The 22,173-nt window shown below is 42.0% G+C and overlaps 1 protein-coding gene across 1 annotated transcript in view; it reads right to left on the bottom strand.

Moving 5' to 3' along the window:
• Window positions 1–22,173, bottom strand: part of Rbsn (rabenosyn, RAB effector) — a 31,484-nt gene that overhangs the window by 6,211 nt on the left and 3,100 nt on the right. Inside the window, exons 2-10 of the mRNA XM_055628542.1 lie at window positions 20,151–20,464; window positions 16,113–16,253; window positions 10,160–10,260; window positions 9,209–9,254; window positions 8,949–9,110; window positions 6,208–6,449; window positions 4,621–4,691; window positions 1,151–1,237; window positions 325–427 (exon numbers count right to left, since the gene is read on the bottom strand). Of these exons, the coding sequence (XP_055484517.1) occupies window positions 325–427; window positions 1,151–1,237; window positions 4,621–4,691; window positions 6,208–6,449; window positions 8,949–9,110; window positions 9,209–9,254; window positions 10,160–10,260; window positions 16,113–16,253; window positions 20,151–20,295 (1,098 nt within the window). The 5' untranslated portion in view covers window positions 20,296–20,464. The remainder of the gene's footprint in view (window positions 1–324; window positions 428–1,150; window positions 1,238–4,620; window positions 4,692–6,207; window positions 6,450–8,948; window positions 9,111–9,208; window positions 9,255–10,159; window positions 10,261–16,112; window positions 16,254–20,150; window positions 20,465–22,173) is intronic.

Here is a 22,173-nt window from a genome sequence, read left to right as displayed (position 1 = left end):
CACACACACACACACACACACACACACACACACACACACACACACACTCTAACAGGCATGAAGCAGGAAGAAACTAGCGGGGGAAAAAGCAGTCAGCAGGAATGGAGGGGGATGAGAGTGGGTAATGGGTGAATATGATCACAAAAATTATATGCTTGTATGAAACTATCAAAATGTTTAATACTTTTTCAAAAAGTATCCTTACTTTTACGTAGTTTTTAGCCTTTTCTCCAAATATGGCATTCATAATTTTAAGAGAAAAAAAAAATGTATCAACAGAAAAGGAGCAAGCCACACACTTATGTCACCCCAGAATGGCTTTACCTGCACAAATAGTGTAGCTGAGTATCTGATCATTCTCTGTAGCCTCAAAGTGTTTGGATGTGGTGAAGAGTCTTGGTTCAAGCCCAAGGTTAAAATCTTCTTACTATATTGGAACAAATACAACAAAGGCATCAGTGTCATGAGTGCTGCCAGCCTTGGAAACAAGAGTGAAGTCTCTGGAACTGCCAGGCTTTCATACCATGAGGACAGGGAACAACACAGAAAAACTGAAGTGTCCCTCATAGCAAGCCTCTCTGGCTACTCTAACACAGCACAGGTAAATGCTTGGCCACAAAAGTGGCCACAGAGTAAAGCCTGGCTTCACAGGTCAGCACAGGGTGTGGCAGCTAAAAACCCATACTTACATGCCTTTCTGTCACTGTCTTAAACATTCGAGAGTTCAGCCATGCAAAGAACATGGGAATATCAACGTTGCTCTTCTATGAAATGGAGGTGCTAATTCTGACCTGTTCCATAAGGACAGGTACATGGGTATTTCAGGAAACAGTAGCTAGCTCCTATTTCTTTATTACTAATGACCATCAGAAATCTTTTTCTTTGGTCCCTTGTTTCCTAGGGACAGAACCCTTGTACATGCTAGGAAAGTATTCTATCACTCATCAACACCCAACCCCTAAGCACTCCAAATCCTTAACCAAAAGTTATTTATAGTAGATAACAAAGCTATCTACATCCCTCCTCCAATGTTGTCACCATCACAGAAAATGTAGATAAGCCCAAATCTACTCCCCACTACTCACTGTTTCATCAAAGCATCATTTCCTTCCCATTAGCCAGCAGCAAAACATGAACTAGCAAACTTTACCTTAAAGCATCTATTAGCTCATACACTTTCTGCACTTCCACTCGAAGGTCATTGGCATGCTCCAGACTGTAGGTTGTCTCCCCAGCACTAAGGAGAAATCATAAATGTTTGGCCAAAGTTTCATGGTGTTTAAGGTCTCAGAGACAGGTTGTTAATTCTAAGGCATTTTAGACTTATTCAGACAATGCAGTAATTCCTTGGGATGCAGTAATCAAGCAGAAACCATTTTGCTATGCAGACACATCAGGGCAGACCACTGCCCAGATCTCTGAGGACCACCTTTTATTTTCTGAGATTTATTTTACTATTTTTGGGTATGTATATGGGTGTGGGTATATATGCCTGTGGAAGCCAGAAGTCAGACCTCCTGGAGCTGGAGTTACAGCTACATGACATAGGTGATGACAGCCTGACTCTAGTGCTCAGGAAAAGCAGTACACGTTTCTAACTGCTGAGCTATCTCTCCAGCCCCAAAGGACCACCTCATCAACAGAACACATGAAGCTGCATTCATTCTGACTCACATTTTCTGAGCAACCTCTATAGAATATATAAAGTGACTTGGTAAGTAAACTGTAAGAAGCAGACTTAACTTGGCTTTTCACACTCAGCTACAGTGGACAGAACAATAATTACGCAGTGGACAGGAATCCCCTGAGCTGTGTCAACTGACCCCATTGCCCCTCCCTCTTCACACACACACACACACACACACACACACACACACACACACATACACACACACAACTGGCCCACACTGCCTCTCACACACACACAGCTACCCCTCAACAACTGGCCCACACTCTGCCTCACACACACAACTGCCCCACACTTCCTGTCACACACACACACACAAACACACACACACACACACACACACAACTGCCCCTCACTTTGCCTCTTTCAGACACACAACTGCCCCACACTCCACCTCTCACACATACAAGTGCCCCACATTGCCTCTTACACAGCTGCCCACACTGCCTCTCTCTCACACACGCACACACTCACACACATAATTGCCCCACATGCTGCCTCTTACACACACAACTGCCCCACACTCTCCCTCTCACAAACTATTGCTCTAAGCAGGAGAAAAGCACCCAGACTCCAAGTCCAACAGAATGGGACTAACTGCCCAGGGTGAAGAGGAGATACCAGAGAAGGCCAGAGGGCAGCAGCAGCAGCATCTTGTGGCACTATAATCATTCATTTGCAAGCCTGTCAGCCAAGCTTGCCAGAGTAATGAATCTCAAGTGCCATAATTATGAATTTTCTTTTCCATATTCTTGGTGATGAACTTCTGGACCATGAGAACAGCTAGAAGCTGTTCTCACCACCCACAAGCTACACTCAACTCTTTATGGAGGCAGCTGCAATTTAAATTTAGTAATTTACCATGTATAAAACAGTTCTGGCTGGAAAAAATACTGCAGTGTTCTATCATAAAAGGATTCAATACAGTGGCTCCATCACCTTTCACCACAAAATTTCCAAAAGACAGGAGACTGGAAGTAAAAAAAAACAGGCTTTGTTAGCCAGGCGGCGGTGGTGCAGACCTTTAATCCCAGAGCTCAGAAGACAGAGGCAAGCCAATCTGATTCAAGGCTAGCCTGGTCTACAGAGCAAATTCTAGGACAGCCAGGATTACACAGAGAAACCCTGTCTTGAAGAAAAAAAGAGGGAGAGAATAAGAACAGAACAAAGCAGGCTTAGTCTGGTTTGGATTTTGTTTTTCTTTTTAAGTAGAATCTTGCTTGCTATGCTGAACTCCTCGGCTCCAGCCTCATAAGTAGTTAGGATAAAGGCTCTGTCCTAGTGTCTTATAGAAAATCAAAAAGTTATCTGAGGCCTGAATCCCTTTCACAGTCTCCATCACATCACTTTACTCTCTCAGAGTACTGCCATGGCTGGAGTTGGCCTGCTCAACACTTGCTCCCTTGATGACGGTCCTGTTTAATGTCTCGGTCACAAACCAGGAGAACAGTGTGTGGCACAGAACTAGTGCTCATGAAGCATCTGCTCAGTGAATAAAATAACATAAAACTCAGGAAAGCTAGTCTCTGGATGAGCACTGGAAGTTAACCGTTTAAAAATGTGCTCAGGATTGGCTGTCCCCACTGGGCAGGGAAAAATCACAGAATGCAGAGAGGCAGCACCAGCCATGGATGAATGAGCCTGCACTCTTATACACATACACCACACACATTCAATAAATAAATTCTTTGGAATATAATATTGCAGTCCCTCCAAAAGTTAAATGCAGAGTTACTCTAAAACCCAAATAAGTTATACTCCTACATACACACACATATATGCACACACACAAACACAATTATGAAAAGTGCACTATATGCCTGTAGTCCCAGTACTTGGAGGTAAAGATAGGAAGATCAGACGTTCAAAGCCAGCTTCATCTACAAAGTGAGTTCAAGACCAGCCTGGACTACACAAGAACTTATCTCAAAAAGAAAAAGAAAAAGAAAGTATGTTTTCCACAACAGTTAAAAGTATGTGGAACCCAAATAAACATCAATTTAAAATGAATAAACAAACTTCATAAATAAATCGACAATATCTTAATACAGGACAATAACATAGTACATGCTACATACAACATGGGTGACAATTTAAAACACTAAATATACACGCAAGCATCCAGATACAAAAGATCATATAATTCCATTTATATGAAATGTCACATATAAGTGACAAGTCCAGACAGATAGATCACTGATTGCTAGGAAGAGGGCAAGTTTTATAGGTCTGAGGTTACTTTCCAGAGTGATAAAAATGTTCGGAATTAAAATGGTAGTGACAACTGAACAACCTTGTGACTACACAATCATAAACATCACTGAACTGCACACTAAAAAGTATGTGAACCACATCTGAATTTTAGAAAAGAAACCCAAGATAAGCTACATTTGCCCAGTGCTGCTGTGTACCCATCTGTGCTCAAATGGAAATGCCTGTTGTAATCCTGACTTACAACACACTGTTAAGAGGCACTGTGGCAAGCTGGGCTGCCCTTCCTCACTTGTTTCCAAGTACTGTACTGAGTAGTAGCACTTCTGGTGTGAGGCCCTTGCCAAATCTACTTCATCAGAATGGCCCTGACACCTGAACATGGTTATGTGCATTTACAAAAGTCATGCAGCAATAACATGTGTCCACAGATGTGCAAACATGAAAAGTCAGGGTTAAGATTCTATTTTCTTGGCAGGAGTGTATTCAGTGGTAGAACATGTGCTAAGCATGTACAAAGATAGGTTCCACTCTTAGTACTAAAGAGAACCAAAAACCAAAACCCAAACAAACAAACAAACAAACAAACCAAAACAAAAAAACAAAAAACAAAAAAAAACAAGTAAAAGATTTCTATCTCTGTTTTCAGCTAGTGAAGAATCGGCCTTACCAGCCAGATCATAGTCATCACTAATTCAGAAAAACAGAGACGAGTGGCTTACTTTAATGATGCTGCCATCCTGATATATTCAGGAGCTTTCTGGTCAACTTTCTCCATGCAAAGTCGCAGTTTCTAAGAACAAAAGAGAAGAGGTGAGCACTGAAGACAGAAACTGATGTATAAGCCAAGTTACACCAGAAACATATAAAAGGCCCCTTTTTAAAACACTGGGGTTTTGGTTTTGTTTTGGTTTGCTTTTTACTCCCTTATTGTTATTAGTTTCTTTACTAATAGACCTATTTTCAAAGCAGAAAATCTTGCAGGAAGGAAAGAACACTGGGTGAACCTTTTGACCAGATGCTTTTGAGAGGCAGCCTTTCAGAGCACAATGTGTCTAGAGAGGGAAGAAGAATCAGTCACTGTGCTCTCTGTCAGGTGATGCCAGCCATCAGCAAGCTACCAGCATGTGGCACTCCCAGGGCTCTCCTCCTCAAAATAGTAGGAAATACACATAATGGCTAGTAACAAAAAAAAAAAAAAAAAAAAAAAAGAGACAAGAGGTCATGAACTCCACATAGGATGGTGAACAGCTATGGCTGCGGCACGGTACTAGTTTAACACCACCTCTGGCAGTGGAACAGAAGCCGCTATCATGACCTGCAGAGATGTTTACTGCCCATTCAGTGCTCACTGAGAAAATGTATTCTTCCTTGGCTCAGGGTTTTGCTCAAGTAGCTTGCTCTGCCCAGGGTGATCCCCCACTCCCACTGTCCTTCACTTCCCCACTTGTCTCCTGGACTAGTTCTCCTCAGCCCACAGGTCTCACCTTGTCATTAGGAGGCTGGCCTAGCCTCATTGCCAGATGGTTTGTTCCCTCTTTTGTGTGTGTGTGTGCGTATATATATATATATTGTTTTAAATAGGGTCTTACTATGTAGCCTTGACTGGCCTGGAGCTTGTTATATAAACCAGACTGTCATCAAACTCAGAGAGCCAACTGCCTCTGCCTCTGCCTCCCAAGTACTGGAAGAAGATACCACTATACTCAGCCCAGATGTTCTTTGCATATTCTATTTCCTCTTACATACCAACTGATCTTAGATGTGTGCTGGAAATGAAACCTACAGGAGGAGGTCTGCCACAGAGTCACATCCCACTCTCTTAGTCTCAATGTGCCTCTACTTACGTGCTCTGGGATCACTGGAGGCAATGAAGACTATGGCACTTGAGACTCAGAAGAGACTCTCAGCTCATAAGCAAAATCATATAAGCCCTGAATATATATAACAAGCTCAAACTGATAAACATGAAACTCCCAAGTGAATGTCTCAGGACCCTTCTAGTCCATGGTTTACTACACCTTTAGCTTCTGTCTTCTCTGCAGAATGTGGGCAATGCCAGGACAACTGGCTTTCCCACTTGTCTTGGGCCTCCTTCCTTTCAAGTGGTTAAGGGAAGGTAGGAAAACAAGTTTGTTATCACACACGCATGATCACTCTGTGACTCACCCAAGACCTTAAATGGGAAATCATATCATGGCCCTTGGGCAGGAACTAAAAGTGATTCGAGGGAACAACTTCCCAGAGCACTGTCTCGAATCTGCAGGCGGGTATAAAGCAAACAGCCAAATCTGCCTGGCATGCTTCACCTCGTAGAGCCTCACGATGTCAGGTGTGTGCTCCTTCTCGTCCATCTGCTGCTCTCTCTTGAGCAGAGTGCCCTTGCAGTGTGTGCAGCAGCGGATGCGGTCATCATCCTTCTCGTCCAGGACTGAGCTGACACTGCTCATGCTACTGACGCTGCCCCGACGGGAGCCGTGGACACTGTTAGGTGACTGGCTGGGGCTGGTGTGGGTGCTCAGGGAGTCCTTGCTGGCACTGGTGAGCTTATCTACAAATCAAAACAGACAGGCAGCAGTGACCCTTCAGCAACCACCTATCCCAGCACCTGTGACTGCAGCACTCAGGCCACAGATGTGACTTGGGAAACAAGAAGAGCTTCACTTCTGGACAAGAAGAACCTACTCCTCTACCGTCAGGGTCAGACTCTGGTGGGAAAAGAATGCTGTTGCCAAATAGACCAGGTCCAAACAGCCTGTGGTGACCTGTCATTGGGGCTTAGAAGCCTAATCCTAACCTGGCCATCCCACACCCACTTCCTCCATTTGCCCCAAGTCTCCACACAACCCATGTTCTCCAGAGACTTTCCTTTGCAGCTCTCCTACCAGTCCCTAACATATGGCTCTCACCCTTTCCATGCTCAGCTCTGATGTATAACCTATAGGAAGCCTTCCCAGGTTCCCACAAGCAAAGATCATTTTTTCATATCATTTCCCATTGCCCATTTAGAGCACATTCCTTTTTTTTTTTTTTTTTTTTTAACCATGTCCAACACCTATATGTACAAGGCTGGCCTAGAATCTGCAACTGTTAGGTAGAAATTGTGTCTTACACTCATGGCCCTAACACAGCCATAAAGGACACCTGATAGCATCTGCCCAAGAGCAGAAAGGTGAACAGTGTCCTGAAAGTAGGTAGGTCTCAGGGAGAAAGGAAAGTATCAAGGTAAAGTAAGCAGGCAAAAGAACAAGATAGAGAAAAGGTGACTTTGCCCTCTATGTTGTCCGTAGGCCTCAAAGTCAAGTGTGTACAAATAATAGAACTCTTCGGTGTTACTAATCTGTTCCTGGGATGGAACTCAGAACCTTGACCATGCTAGGCAGGTGTGCTCTTGAACTGAGCTGCACTCCAACCTTCCTTCAGCAATATCTAAGCAGCTGATCTACAAAGTACTGGAACATCTAGTCCACCTGCACTTTAAAGCCTTGTTCTTCTAGGTCTCACCCACACCCTGCCCACTTCCCATACTGAGTGCCCTGAACACTTCCCATAGTGTGTCTCCCTCCTTACCCTGGGAACTGAGTGTCAGGATTCCAAGATATTCTTTACTGCCTAGAATGCCATTCTTCCCCACCTCCCTTATAATCCCTTATGGTACTTCTTTGACATCACTTATAAGCCCCCACACACGCATGCATGCTTTCTTATGTTTCTGTATGACAGAGATGTTTGAAATTTTTATAAGGAGAGGGACAGGCCCACTGCTCATTTTTAAATCCTCTTCCCAAAACCTCACTTGCACTTCTAGGCAAAGCTGATAAAGAGCCGCTCAGCCTCTCCTTTATGAAGCTATTGTGTGAGTCTCTCTCCCCTCTTAGATACTGAGCTCCTTGAGAAAACAGGCAATGCCTTACAGACCAGAACTGTTCATATAACTACTTGTAAACCAATCTAATCTAGCTTCCACTCTTTGTTTTTCTATAGCTCGTAAACTGAGTATGTTTCTTAGTCTTTTTCACTTTGTTTTGAGACAGGATCATCTCACTCTGTACTCCAGGAGCAAACTTATGATAGTTCTCCAGCCTCAGCCTCCCATGTGCTGAGGCAAGAGCTACTACCCCTGGCTTGTTTGGTTTTACATTTTCTTGTTGATTTTCCTTTGAGACCAAGCTTCAGTATGTAGCCCAGGCTAATATTAACCATGTTGGGACCCTCCAATTCTGCCTCACAAGTATGTACCCACCCAGATGGTTTTTAAGAAGTTGCTCTTTAAAAAAAAAAACAAAAAAAAAACAAAAAACAAAACAAAACAAAACAACAACAACAAAAAAAACTAAGAGGGAAGAGACCATGTATGCCTCACAAAGCCTAAAATAGTTACTATCTGATCTTTTATTAGAAATCTTATGAGCTGGGCAGTGGTGGTGCATGCCTTTAATCCCAGCAGAGGCAGGTGGATCTCTGAGTTCAAGGCCAGCCTGGTCTACAAAGTGAGTCCAGCACAGCCAAGGGTACACAGAGAAGCCATTTTAAAAAAAAAAAGCTCAGGGCCAGGCAGTCCTGGTACACACCTTTAATCCCAGTACTTGGGAGGCAGAGATAGGCAAATCTGAGTTTGAGGCTAGCCTGGTTTACAGAGCAGGTCTCAGGACAGTCAGGGCTACACAGAGAAACCCTGTCTTGAAAAAAAAAAAATCTTGGGACTAGAGAGAGAGAGATTATCAGTTAAGAGCACTTACTGCTCTTGCAGAGGACACATGTTCAGTTCCCAGAACACATATAGTAGATTATAACCATCTGTAACTCTAGTTCTAGGGAATTCAACACCCTTTTCTGAAAAAATAAAAATAAAAAAAGCTCACCAGCCTGTTTCAGGCCAGTATATCCCTGGGCCCTAGCATAGTGTTTAGGCTGTAGTGGGCTTCATGAACTCAAACAAGTAGGCAAAGGAAGATTCTGTAGGCCATTAAGTAAGTATTCCCAAAGGCCTAGGCATACTCACTAGCCCCCAAAAAAGATCAGAGCCAGAGCCCACAGCCACATCACCTACTTGCCAAGGGCAGGCCAATGAGCTCCATACATTTCTTGCACATGATAGACCCACAGAGACGGCAGTGGTGACGGCGGTTCCGAATGCTGAACTTATTCCCACAGTCTGGACAAAATGGAACATCCTGGTCATTGACCCAAGGCACCACGGACTTTTCTATTGCTTTGGAAGAACAAAAGAAAAAAAGCAGTTCAGCATTCTGAAGTTGTTCTCAGGAAGAAAGTAAAAATGCAATGAGATGAGCAAAGGTCTGGACTCACCTCTAATCTTCGAAGTCTCAGTGTTTGTTCTGTCAAATGCAGTGAGCTAAACAGGAGAACACAATGCCAAATGGGGTTAACCAGTGGAGGAACACTCTCCAAGCTTTTGTTACTCAGCAGGCAATGCATGTTTGCATTTCTCAAGGCTCACTCATCACCCCACCTTGTTATCCAAACAATTTCACAAGAGGCATATTAGTTTCATATCCAAAAGGAACCTCCATATCTACAGACTACTTCCAATCTCTTGTCATTTACCAGTTTCAGCATATTATACAGATGAATAGGGGAGGGGAGGGGAGCTACTGAAAGCAACAGTGAACCTCTGACTCTCCAATCTTCCTGGAAAATAAGACTTGCCACAGAGTTCTGTCTACAAAATCCACCTAAAGAATGCTCCTGGTCTGGGTTTAGTTGGTGCTGGAGTGCTGGGTAGGGCACCACAAAAGTGCAAGAGGGGACTATACCTACAAGTGCTACCACATGCCACAACACAATCCAGATTCATAGCACATGTATCTAGGGTCAGAGTCCAACTCAATCATGGTAGTGCTCCAAGTATACTCTAGCACTATAAGACAAGAAAGGCTACCCAAGATGCCCCCACAACACGTACTAGCCCTAACCTGACTGAATACTTACAGAGCTGGGCACTGCTTTTGTTTGCTATCCAATGACATTACACATTGTGTCTCACAGAGTGACTACCATAGACAATCCTAGAAGTTTTAAAGCAGCTAATGGAAGTGATAAGAGGAAAAGGGAGCTGGGCACACAGCTAATCTATCAGTGTGAGATATTCACGTCAGGAAGGACAGCCCAGGCCAAGCCTGTCTTCCACTTCCTCTGCAGCTCTCTCAGAATCAGATATGCATCACTCACATAACACAAGCTACAGAAATTGAGACTTCTACAAAATTTGTACTTGCGAAGTAAAACTACAAAATTTACCTTCTCCAACCTGATTATCAATTTATTGACTTCAACAACATAGTGATCAATTCTTGCAGCACGATGTTTTTTGAAGTCAGAAAGATGGCTTCTCACAGCACCTAAGGGGGAAGAGAAGATAAATGACTGTTAGTGATTCTGATGAAGTCTCTCTAGATCCTCAATGAATTGTAAAAGCAAGTTTAAAAAAATTCAGGATTTTAGAGCTTTACCAAAATGGTAATAACCATAAAGTAGATGGAAGGAATTCCATTACAATGTTAACTCTGGCCCTTCCAGACACAAAGTATAACATGAGAGGCATCAAAGCATAGCAGATGAATTCTTATTAGAGTTAGCCTGAGCTCAAATTTCAATTCTGCTACAGAGTCACCTTAGACAAGGTACTTGACCACTTTGTAATTAGCACAATGTAGCTTTTTATTAAAATAAAAATAATCCCTTTTCAAAAGCTGGGGGTGGGGTGGAGGGGGTGTCGATTCATGCCTTTAATACTAGCACTTAGGAGGCAGAGGCAGGTATATCTTTGAGTTCAAGATCAGCCTGGTTGAAATAGTGAGTTACAGGAGAGCCAAGGGCTACACAGAGAAATCCTGTCTCGAAGAACTAAAATAATAATAATAACAACAATAATCTCTTCTCAAAATGGAGAGGGGCAGTAAGTGGTACTCCATGCCCTTAGTACAGTTAAATGGCTTCTTTCCTCAGTAGCATCTAAGACCCAGCAGAAATGTTCCCAATACAAACGGAACCAGGTAGTAACTGAGATCAGTGTACCTGAAACATCTGCTTAGTCTGGCTGCTCCCAAAGCTGCCCTCTCCCTGTCACCACTTAGTGCTCTTCCCAGTGACCACCTCTTCATTCACATACTGACCATGGGTAGTATTTGACATGGACATTCTTTTTTGTTTGTTTGTTTGTTTTTGAGACAGGGTTTCTCTGTGTAGCCCTGGCTTGCTGTCCTGGACTCACTCTGTAGACCAGGCTGGTCTTGAACTCACAGAGACCTGCTCTGCCTCCTGTAGTGCTAGGATTACAGGCATGTGCTACTACGCCCAACTTGGCACAATACACCATTTTAAAAAGCTAATTGGCAAATAAAAATTATGGCCCACCAATACTCATATGTAGCAGACGTGCAGCTTATTCTTCTTGTGGGTCCCCTAACAATTGGAGTGTGCATTGTCTCTGACTCTATTGTCTGCCTGTGGATCCCCTTCCCATAGCTGGGTTCCCTTGTCTGGCCTCAGTGGGAGAGGATGTGCTTAGTCCTGTTGCGAGTTGATGTACCAGTGTGGGTTGGTACCCATGGGGGGTGGGGGTCCCTTCTCTGAGGAGAAGGGGCAGGGGGAGTAGGAGGGTGGGGCTAGAAAGAGAGAAGGGAGGGGGCTATGATCAGGCTGTAAATTGATTAAATAACAAATAAACAAACAAACAAACAAACAAAAAATGGCCAAGTGGTGGTGGCTCTTGCCTTTAATCCCAGCACTCCAGAGGTAGAGGCAAATGGATCTCTGAATTCTAACCCAGCCTGGTCTATGGAATACAAGTTCCAGGACAGCCATGGCTTCACAGGGAACCCTGACAAAAAAAAAAAAAAAAAAAAAAAAAAAAAAAAAAAAAAAAAAAAAAGAAAAAAAAAAAAAAAAAAAGAAAAGAAAGAAAGAAAGAAAGAAAGAAAGAAAGAAAGAAAGAAAGAAAGAAAGGAAAATACACACACACACACGTACAATTTTAGTCTTAGAACTAGAGATACAAAGTCTAGATACAAACTAGAGATACAAAGATATGTAATGGTTAAATGAAGGTAATTAACACATACATTAACTCACTCATTTTTTTTGTAGTGAGGACACTTTAAATCTTACTCACCTGGCAATTTAAGGAGTACAGTACATTTTTACTTATGGTTACCATGCTATACCATAACTATCTGTACTTGTTTGGAGCCTCTATAGTACATCTCCATACTACACTTACTCATCCATGCCTTTCTTTCCTAATCATATACTGGTATCTAAATTCTAGCCTAGAAGTCTTAGGGAATAATTGTAAATAATAACTTCTAAAATTTCCATTCATTTGACCTTTCACAATTTATATTTCCTTCCATTGTTGAAGCAGGCAGATTAATCAGAAAATCACTCTAGCAATTAGGAAATAAGCTATCACTAAGTATTAAAATTCACTTGTCTGAAATTTCTCCTTTATGCTTCTAATCAGCTTTCATATGTAATTCTTAATTGCTGATATATGTCTATGATGGAAGTAGACCTCTGACTCCTGGCCAGAGTAACTGCATTTTGCAGTAAGCCACTGTGTTCCTGACTGCAGCAAAACAGGCCATCCTTCCTATAGCTAGACATTACTTGCTGAGACCAGCAGAATCCCTGATCAGAGCAAGGACACGGTACACATAAACATGGTACCCCATCAGTCTAGTTTTATCTGTGCCTTCTGTGGTCTGAGCCTACAGCCACCACTACTGCTTCAACACAGACAATGCTCTGAATCCAGCTTTACATTAACTCTGTATAGACTACAAGACATACAAAACAGGAGCTTGGGGCTAGACAAGAGGGTTCAGCAGTTTAGAGCACCCAGTGCTCTTGTAGGACCCAAGTTCAGCACCCATGCCAGACAGCTCACTAACACCTATTACTCCAGCTATCGGTATTCTGATACCCTCTTCTGGACCCCACAGCAACCATATATACACATGTGTACACATACAAAGACACCCACAATTTAAAAATTAAAAATAAAACAGTAGCTGGGTGGGCAGGGGGTTGGGGCTTTTTGGTGGTGCAGCTGTAAGTCACAAATGTGCCTGTAAATGACCCCCAATAAATTCATTTATCTCATCACACTGGGCTGGTGGGAACTTTTCTATGCTTTGTCTGTACCCTACTTATTTGAAGTTAGCGGATATTTCTTTTACAGGTCCCTGGAAAGTCATGGAACAATAACATTATTTATAAAGCCATTTTCTCCTGCAGTGATAAAAATGTCCACACCCACAGGGCAGCCAGAGGGATACAGCTGAAGTGTGGTAGAGGAAGCAATCCTTAAACTGTTTGATTCATTAATAAAATTTCAATAGCCACATATGGCTAGTGGCTACTGAGCTGGACAACACAGTTCTAGAACTTACTGCCACCTTCCCCTGTGATATTAATAAAGATGTAATCAATGACCCTGGTAAGTACCGCTTCCTTTCTTAGGGCCTTAGTTTTCTCATATATTTTTTAAAGATTTGTTTTTTATTGTTTGTATTTAAGTGTACTTGTGAATGCCCATGTATGGGCAAGCCATGTGTGTGTAGGAGTAATGGTAGTCAGAATGGCCTATCTCACAAAGATTTGGAATATGGAAGTAAAGTAAACCACTGTGAAAGAAGCATTTCTTATCCACTTTATGGACAGAAAGTATGTAGCCTTGTGTCAGAGCAGACTCAGCATGGCTGAGGCACATAGATTCTCAATAAGCACTGAATAAATGGATAAATGAATTTTCTTACCAAGCTTCTGACTGAAATTCAATCCCAGCAAACAAAATTAGTGATTGTTATCCTCCCACAGCTAAAGAATATGTAAGATGAGACAGTTTAGTTCAGCATATGTGACATATTTTTGTTAGCAGCTTTACTGATATGTAATTCCTATACATAAAATTCAGTATTTAAAGCCAAGTAATCCTGCCAGGCATAATGGTGCACGCCATTAATTCCAGCTTTGAGAGGCAGAGGCAGGCAGCACTCTGTGAGTTCAAGGCCAGCCTGTTATACAAAGGGAGTTTGATGACAGTCAGGGCTAGATAGTGAGTTCCAGCCTCAATCTAGAAAATAAATAAAGTCATTCTAAGCACATTAATTCAACGCTCTGGGTTTTGCTGGGGCTGGGAGTTGTTTGGTATGTTCACAAAATTGAATAATCACAAGAAATTTTACACTATTTTATCAATTTGAAAGTAGAGTAGAAGCGGGGTGTAGTGGTGCACACTTTAATCCCAGCACTCAGGAGGCAGAGGCAGGCAGATCTCTGAGTTCTAAGCCAGCCTATTCTAAATAGTGAGTTCCATGACTACCAGGGCTACATACAGTAAGTCCCTGTCTCAAAAAAAAAAAAAAAAAGGAAAAAAAATAAATAAAATAAAAATAGAAAAAAGCTGTAGCCCAGCACTTGCCAAGGCCTCAGTTCTATTCCCAGCAATTCCAGTTTAAAAAGTAACTATGCAGACGATGTCATAATTATGGACATCACAAAAGCTTCCCATGCCCCTCACTTGTCAGGTAGCCTAAAAAGGGAGAGTTCTGTCAATTGGGTTTGTGGCTAGGCTGACATGAGAAAATCCCAGAATTACACTGTACTGCTGCAGTTTAGCAGCTTTTGATCATCAGCAGGTTCCTGGAGACAGTGGCACTTGAAGGAAACCCCACATACAAAGCATTTAACACAGTTCCCACCTTAAATCTCAACTCATTCCCTTCTGTTTTCTCTCCCTACTAGGATATAAGCGTATGGTTACTGATGATTTACTGATGCTTTCTCAGTCAGCTCCTAAAACATTACTGAAAATAATCAAAGTAGGAGGGTGAAGAGTTAAAGTTAGCCTGGGTATAGTTAGCCTGAGTAAAGAGGCATATTGACTGGGAGCTGAATTCAGATACCAGGAAATATCACAGAATGTACACTTGGCAGAGAACAAAGTTAACTCTCCTAGCAACAGCCTCCAGGAAATAATACAGAATAAATGCTTCATAGAAAATAGAGACAATCTCCCTGGCAATAATCAATGAGAACTGGTTGGGAATCAGATGGGAAAATTCTCCCCAGTGTTTTGGATATGGTTTAGAAAAATAGCCATTGTGATTATATGCCTTAGCCATTGTGATTGTATGCCTCAGAAAAGGTCACCTGGCCCTGCTAAACTTCACCCAATTCTGTAACGCCAAGGCTTGTGCCCCCCTGCTTGTTGCCATGGAAACCCCTGCTCACAGACTTTCCTTTAAAAATCCTGTTCACTCAGAGCTCAGGGTCCCACTTCTCTACTGCTGTGTCAGTGAGACTTGGGTCCTGAGTTAGATCACTCTCATAATAAAGCTCTCTTGCTATTGCATCGAGTCATCTCCTGGTGGTCTCTGAGGGTCTCTTGAACCTGGCATTACAAGGGTGACTTGTGTGGAAGAAGAAAAGAAGGGGTCCAGTAGAAGGAAGATGGGTTTCAGAAGGGGGATGTGGTGACTAATCTTGTTTATGAACCTGACAATATCTGAATCAACTACAATCCAAGGTGTCAGGCACTGCTTGTGAGGAATTTTCTTTTCTTTCTTTTTTCTTTCCTTTTTTTTTGGGGGGGGGGGCTTTTTTTGAAACAGGGTTTCTCTGGCTGTTCTGGAACTCACTCTGTAAACCAAGCTAGCCTCAGAGATTTGTCTGCCTCTGCCTCCCAAGTGATGGGATTAAAGGCCTGTACCACCATTCCCAGCCTGTGAGGGTTGCCAGAAGATTGGTCCTAATCTGGGCCACACCTTCTGGTGGCAGCCCACCTAAAAGGAAACTTTGCTCTTAGTCTGCTTGCCCTCAGTCTCAACCGCAAGTTCATATATCCTGTTACTACAGCAGGTAATAAAACAAAATTCTTCACAATTCCAGCACAGACTGAACACCAACAGCTCTCCAGCAATCCTCCAGGGTATAGTACCATATTGTGACTACAGAGACTAAAAACTACCAGATTCTCAATCTTTCAGTCTTGAGACAGCCACTTTTGAAATATCAGGTCCATATTCTTTTTCTTTAAAGAACCTGACTAATTCGGATGAAAAAGAATCAAAGTGTGTGTGTGTATGAGAGAGAGAGATTATAAAATAAAATTTTTAAATTGAAAAAAAATTACCTAAAACAGGATACCTAAAACATAAGCATTGAATAAATTAATGACTTTTCTTACCAAGCTCCTGGGGTTCCCACATGTAGGGATCAACCCCTCCATAGCTGAATGATTCATATCCTTGGGTCCCTGGTTCCACTCGATCATCCCCTTCTCGTTTCAACAACTTGTTCTTTGCTTTCCTGGCCTTTTGGACAAGATCTTGGAGAAATAAAACACCACAAATGAGTCCAAGATTATATAAAAATAATCATCCTTAGTTTAAAATCCATAAGAATATTCGGATTTCAAAAGAAACACATCAGTTCCTTATTACCAACATTATACATCAGGACCAGCAGAATGCTGTTCATGTTTCCATCATCATACTGCTTATTCTCAAGTTTAATAGTCCATCTAAGCAAAAAAGAGTAAAATCAAACTCAAGGATGGAACCAGGATGGTGGATTTTTGTTTGTTTTGAGATAGGGTCTCTCTACGTACCCCTGACTTTCCTGGAACTTGCTACATAGACCACACTTGCCTTGAACTAGCAGAGGTCCACCTAATTCTGTCACCGAAGTCTGAAATCAAGTCTGAACTATGCCAAGCAAAAAAGGTAGTCCATGACATTTAACCACTTTAGACAATAAAGGGCTACCTGGCAGACTACATGTAACCCTTACAAAGGGGCTCAGTTAACCAACCCATATATCTTTGAAAACAAAACAAAAGTGACAGTCCATTTTCAACCACCTTCTCCTCTGCCTATTGTAAAAGGGCTTAACTACAGCTGGACCAGGGCCAGGGTTCAGACCCACAGACCACTTTTTAGAAATGGTGAATTGATCTTGTCAGTTTAAAACTACCTCCAAAAGGCCAATGCACTCAGCAGGTAAAAAGCCTTTGCCACCAAACATGAAGACCTGTGTTCAATCCGTAGGACATACATGATAGGAGAGAGAACTTAACTCCGGTAAGTTATCCTCTGACACATATGCACCATGGCACATGCCCCAGACCAACACAAAATAGATGAATGTAATTTTAAAACTTGCTTTGAAACCTGATACCTGTGTATAATATTTTGATGTTCCATTTCTTAGTTTACAAATAGAAATACCTATGGGCATGGTGGTACACACCTTTGGTCCCAGCACTCTGAAGGCAGAGGCAGGTAGATCTCTGTCGGTTCAAGGCCATCCTGATCTACATAGCAAGTTCTAGGCTAGCCAGAGCTACACAGAGAGACCTTATTTCAAAATAAATTAAATAGTGCCATAAAATTTTGAAGGATCAACAGATGAAATAGAGAGATGGATTGCTTTTAAAGGGGCTTTTCAAAAGAAAATTCTATGTCAGTCTTTCCTACTTTCTCTTACTTCCTCTTTTGCTTTTTTGAAACAGGCTCTCCCTATGCAGCTTCTAACCTGCAGCTATATTCACCTCTGCCTCTCCAGCACTAACTAAGACTACGAAAGCACAAAAAAACGTAACCTAAGAATTCTACCCAAGTAAGGCATTGTGAGACATACCTGTAATCCAAGAATGTGTAAGTGGAGGCAGATAGATCAGTACAAGAACACACTCTACTACGTTAGAGGCCAGCCTAAGATACCATAAGAAACCGTCTGCAACAAACAAAAAACAGGGCCTTCCATAATGCTCAGCAGGTAATACTTACAGCCAAGCCTGAGTCTAATCTCTAGGATGCACATGGTGTAAGAAGAGATCCAACCATCACAATTTGTCCTCTGATCTCCACACACTGCCATAGTATATATATCACATAAATAAATACATACACCAAATAAATGTAATAAAAAAGTTTAAGCCAGAAACAAAAAAAAGAGAATTTCATCTTAACTACCGAAAATGACTACTAGCATTAAAGAATGTTGGTTCTTTTGAGGAAGAAATAGAAACAAGAGGATCTTTTCCCTTTTGTGTGGATGCCAGAGCCTCACAATCACTTTATGAACCATGTCCTACTCTGCAGAAGGCCCATCCTGGAAGACCTTCATAAGTTTCTTTCCAAGAAACATTTTCCTGCTGTGTATATTTCCTAAACTCACATCTCTAACATTCCTTAAACAGTCTTAATATTTCCCTTTTTTAAGAAAGCTTCCAGTAAGGGGCTAGAGAAATGGCTCAGTAGTTGAGAGTAGCTGCTGCCCATCAGAGGAGCTGGGTTCAACTCAAAACATCCACATCCAGACTTACCACTATCTGTAACTCCAGTTTTAAGGTATCCAATGCTCTCTTCTGGCCTCCGTGGACATCAGACATACAAACAGTACATAGACATACATACAGGCAAAACACCCATATCCATAAAATAAAAATAATAAAATTTAAAAAGTAAAAGATTACCATGGAAGTCTGGGAACACTTCTAACCTTTCATCAAGATGGATTAAACGGCCTCTGAATAGTATGGTGTATAACTGAGGTCAGCAATGCCAAGATGGAAGCTTCTGGAAAACCCTCTGGTTGTCCACAGGAAGCTTAGATAATCTGGTTTGGGGCTTTTTCTTCCCTTCCCCCCACCCCACCCCCTTGAAGCTGCAATGTATGCTGTGATCAGGATAGAAGATTTTTTACCATCAGTGATGCCCTTTAGAAAAAGCTGCACTGGATTTCCAGATGGAAGAAGATCTGGGTTCCAGCCCTCTTTCTGCCAATTGCTGTGTGACTTTGGAAACATTACTGGATGTCTCTGAGCCACGCTTATCTATAATATGACACTAAGCACCCTCCAGAAAGCTTCCTGGGAGAGTCAAGTAACATGACAATGCACATGAAAGAAACTGCAAACATTACAAAGCACCACCCTTTCCTGTATGCCGTTGGCAGTTCCTGGTTTTGCTTAGTGGTTTATAGTCAGGAGTTTGTTGGATAATCACAGCTCTGAAGATTATGAAAACAGCTGGCTTCATCATGTTTTTATATGAAATTGTAACTAATGTTATGCTGATATTCCCAGGTTTTTGTTTGTTTGGTTTGGTTTTGGTTTTTCAAGACAGACTTTCTCTGTATAGCCTTGGCTGTCCTGGAGATCTGTAAACCAGCCTGTCCTCAAACTCAGAGATCTGTCTGTCTGTCTCCTGAGTACTAGGATTAAAGGCATGCACCACTACTGCCCAGTTCTTTTTTTTTTTTTTTAATGAATGAAAATGGAGTATGGAAGTCCAAGGTGGATGTGAATCAAAGAGTCTGGAAAACAGAGTCCACTAGACATGCCATCTAGTACAGATTAAATCTAGTGTCCAAACTCTATGACTCTTCTGGCCTCCAGAAATGCTGCCAAGTGAAAGATGCAAATTAGCTTATTCAGGAAGAGATGTGACTTAACTCCAGAAGAGCAAAAGCTTATATTAGGTATAGTCAAAAATAACCTTTGAAGACTTCTTTCTACAACTGGAAGCTTAAAAAAAAATTAACTTTGAAGGTTGTTTCCTTTTCCTGGGCTGCAGAGGGCAGGGTCTAGCCAAGGAAGAAGGGATGGTAGGAAGGCTTAAATTAGTGACAGGCAAATAGTGCATATTGGGCCTCCACTTTTATAGCAAAGGATAAACATTCTTGCTCAAACCATTCCAGGCTCAAGGTGAGATAATCTGAGTAATCAAGTAGGAGACAGAGGACCACAGGGGTTATGTTTATTAGCTTAAAGCCAGAATTACTCAATTTGGGTGACTTTAGACAGACTATCTAATCTCTCTGAATATGGTACCCTAGCCAGCAAAATGGAACTCCCAGTAGCATAGCTGCCATGTAGATTAAATATTATAAACAAGGACTGGGCCTGGTGGTGCACACCTTTAACGCCAGCACGCAGGAGGCAGAAGTAGGCAAATCTCTGTGAGGTCAGCCTGGTCTACACACTGAGTTCTAGGACAGCCAGGACTACATAGAGAGAGACTCTGTCTCCAAGATAGATAGAGAGACAGACAGACAGACATAAGTAAACACAGAGAGAGAATCAACAAAGCAAGCACATCGGGTTGCTACCATTATTATTTGTGTCATAAACCCAGTAGGAATATGAAAGTCTGTAAATCTATTCCATTAAGTAAGGTCTCTTTAATAGAATGGAATGAGCAAGACCCCCGCTTCTTACTTTTAATTTGCCCTTTGACATCACGATCTTCTGAGTGTTCTTCCTCATAATGTGACTGAAGTTGATAGAAAGACTGAAGGTCCTTCAGGCACAAAGGGCACAGGAAGCCTTCCCTCACTTCCCCTGGGTCATCAAGAGAAGCCATAATTGTGCTTCTCTCAACCCCAGGAAGGCAGGAACCTCATGCCAAGTCAGCTTAATTCCTCCCAAACAAGCAGGATTCTGGCAGTGTTAGCTTAAGTAGGCACCACTTGGATAATCGGGAAGTGACATTGTGGCCTTGAATGAGATTTCCTCTCTTCAGCAGGAGGAATCTAAGAAAAACAAAAGTCAATTGAGGCAAGTTAGCAGCAAACTGTTCTTCCCACAGTTCAACAAAGGTACAAGTTTGTAACAAGATTAATATTTGGTACAAGTTTATAAAAACAAACTGTTTCTCAAATCCTTAGACCAAAAAAAAACCCAAGATAAGAAAAACAGCACAAGACACACTGGTAAAGCAATGAAGCAGGAAATAGAGTACCACAGAGAAGCAACAGGATCCAAGGGCACTTCCTTTAAGTTGATTTTAAATGGTCCACCCTCATTATTTGAAAGTTTTTTTTTTTTTTTCTCAGCACTAAGGATATGTATGACCTTCTAGCACATGGTACACCTCAGTCCTTTTTGAAAGACAGTTTTTGTTGTAAGACAGGCTCTTGCTAAGTTGCCTGGGCTGATCTGGACTACTCTGTAGCCCAGGTAGGCCCTAAACTTGCTACACTCCTGCTTTAGACTTGTAGAATTACAGGCCTAAGCCACCAGCATGGCCAACATTATTTCCATGTCATTTCAGTCACGGAGGGAGATATGTAACATACATATCAACAAACAATATTTTTACTCTGCCATATATATTGAGCTCTTAATAGTTGTTAGGCACATGTGCTAGAAATTCAAAGGCCAGAAGCAAAGTGTAGTGGCTCATGAATATAATATCAGTATTCTAGCAGCAAAGATAGAAGGAATCTGAACTGGAGACCAGCCTGGGCTACACAGTGAGTCTCTGTTTCAAAAAACCAAATTAAGAGCTGGCAAGATGAGTAAAGCGGCAAGATGTCTGCCCCTCAGTAGGTAAAGCATATTCCTCCAAAGTTGACTGCCAGAACCCCATAAAGGGAGGAGAAAAACCGATTCCCAAAGGTTCTCTGACCTTCATACATATACCACAACTAAGAACACACATCATACACACATAAAACAATAACCTAAAAAAAGGAAGTGACATCATACACGCATAAAAATGTTCTTTTTCTCCCCCCCCCTTTTTTTTTGTTTTTCAAGACAGGATTTCTCTGTGTAGACTCAGCTGTCCTCAAACTCTAGAGATCCACCTGTTTCTGCCTCCCAAGTGCTGGGTTCAAAGGCATGTGCTACCACTGCCCAGTCAAAATAGTATTTTTTATAATTTTTTTATTTATTTTTTATTAATCACTTTATTCACTTTATATCCCCCCATAAGCCCCTCCCTTCTTCCCTCCCACCCTCCCTCCCCCTTCTTCATGCATGCCCCTCCCCAAGTCCACTGATAGGGGAGGTCTTCTTTTCCTTCCTTCTGATCTTAGTCTATCAGATCTCATCAGGAGTGGCTGCATTGTCATCTTCTGTGGCCTGGTAAGACTGTTCCCCCTCAGAGGGAGGTAATCAAAGAGCAGGCCAATCAGATTATGTCAGAGGCAGTCCCTCTTCCCATTACTATATAACCTACTTGGACACTAAACTGCCAGGGGCTACATCTGTGCAGGGGTTCTAGGTTATCTCCATGCATGGTACTTGGTTGGAGTATGAGTCTCTGGGAAGACCCCTGTGTTCAATTTTTCTGGTTCTGTTGCTCTCCTTGTCAAAATAGTATTTTTAAAAATGAAAAGTCAGTGCTATTTTTAAACACCAAAAGGTAAACTAACAACAACAAACCTTTCAACCTTCTGTTAAAGAGGAGGAAGGAAGGAAGGAAGGAAGGAAGGAAGGAAGGAAGGAAGGAAGG

The sequence above is a fragment of the Psammomys obesus genome, unplaced genomic scaffold, assembly GCF_907164565.1.
Source record: "Psammomys obesus unplaced genomic scaffold, mPsaObe1.curated_primary_1811, whole genome shotgun sequence".
NCBI classification, from domain to species: Eukaryota; Metazoa; Chordata; class Mammalia; order Rodentia; family Muridae; genus Psammomys; species Psammomys obesus.
The sequence above is the reverse complement of the archived record's forward strand: the minus strand, read 5'-3'. Positions and strand labels throughout refer to the sequence as shown.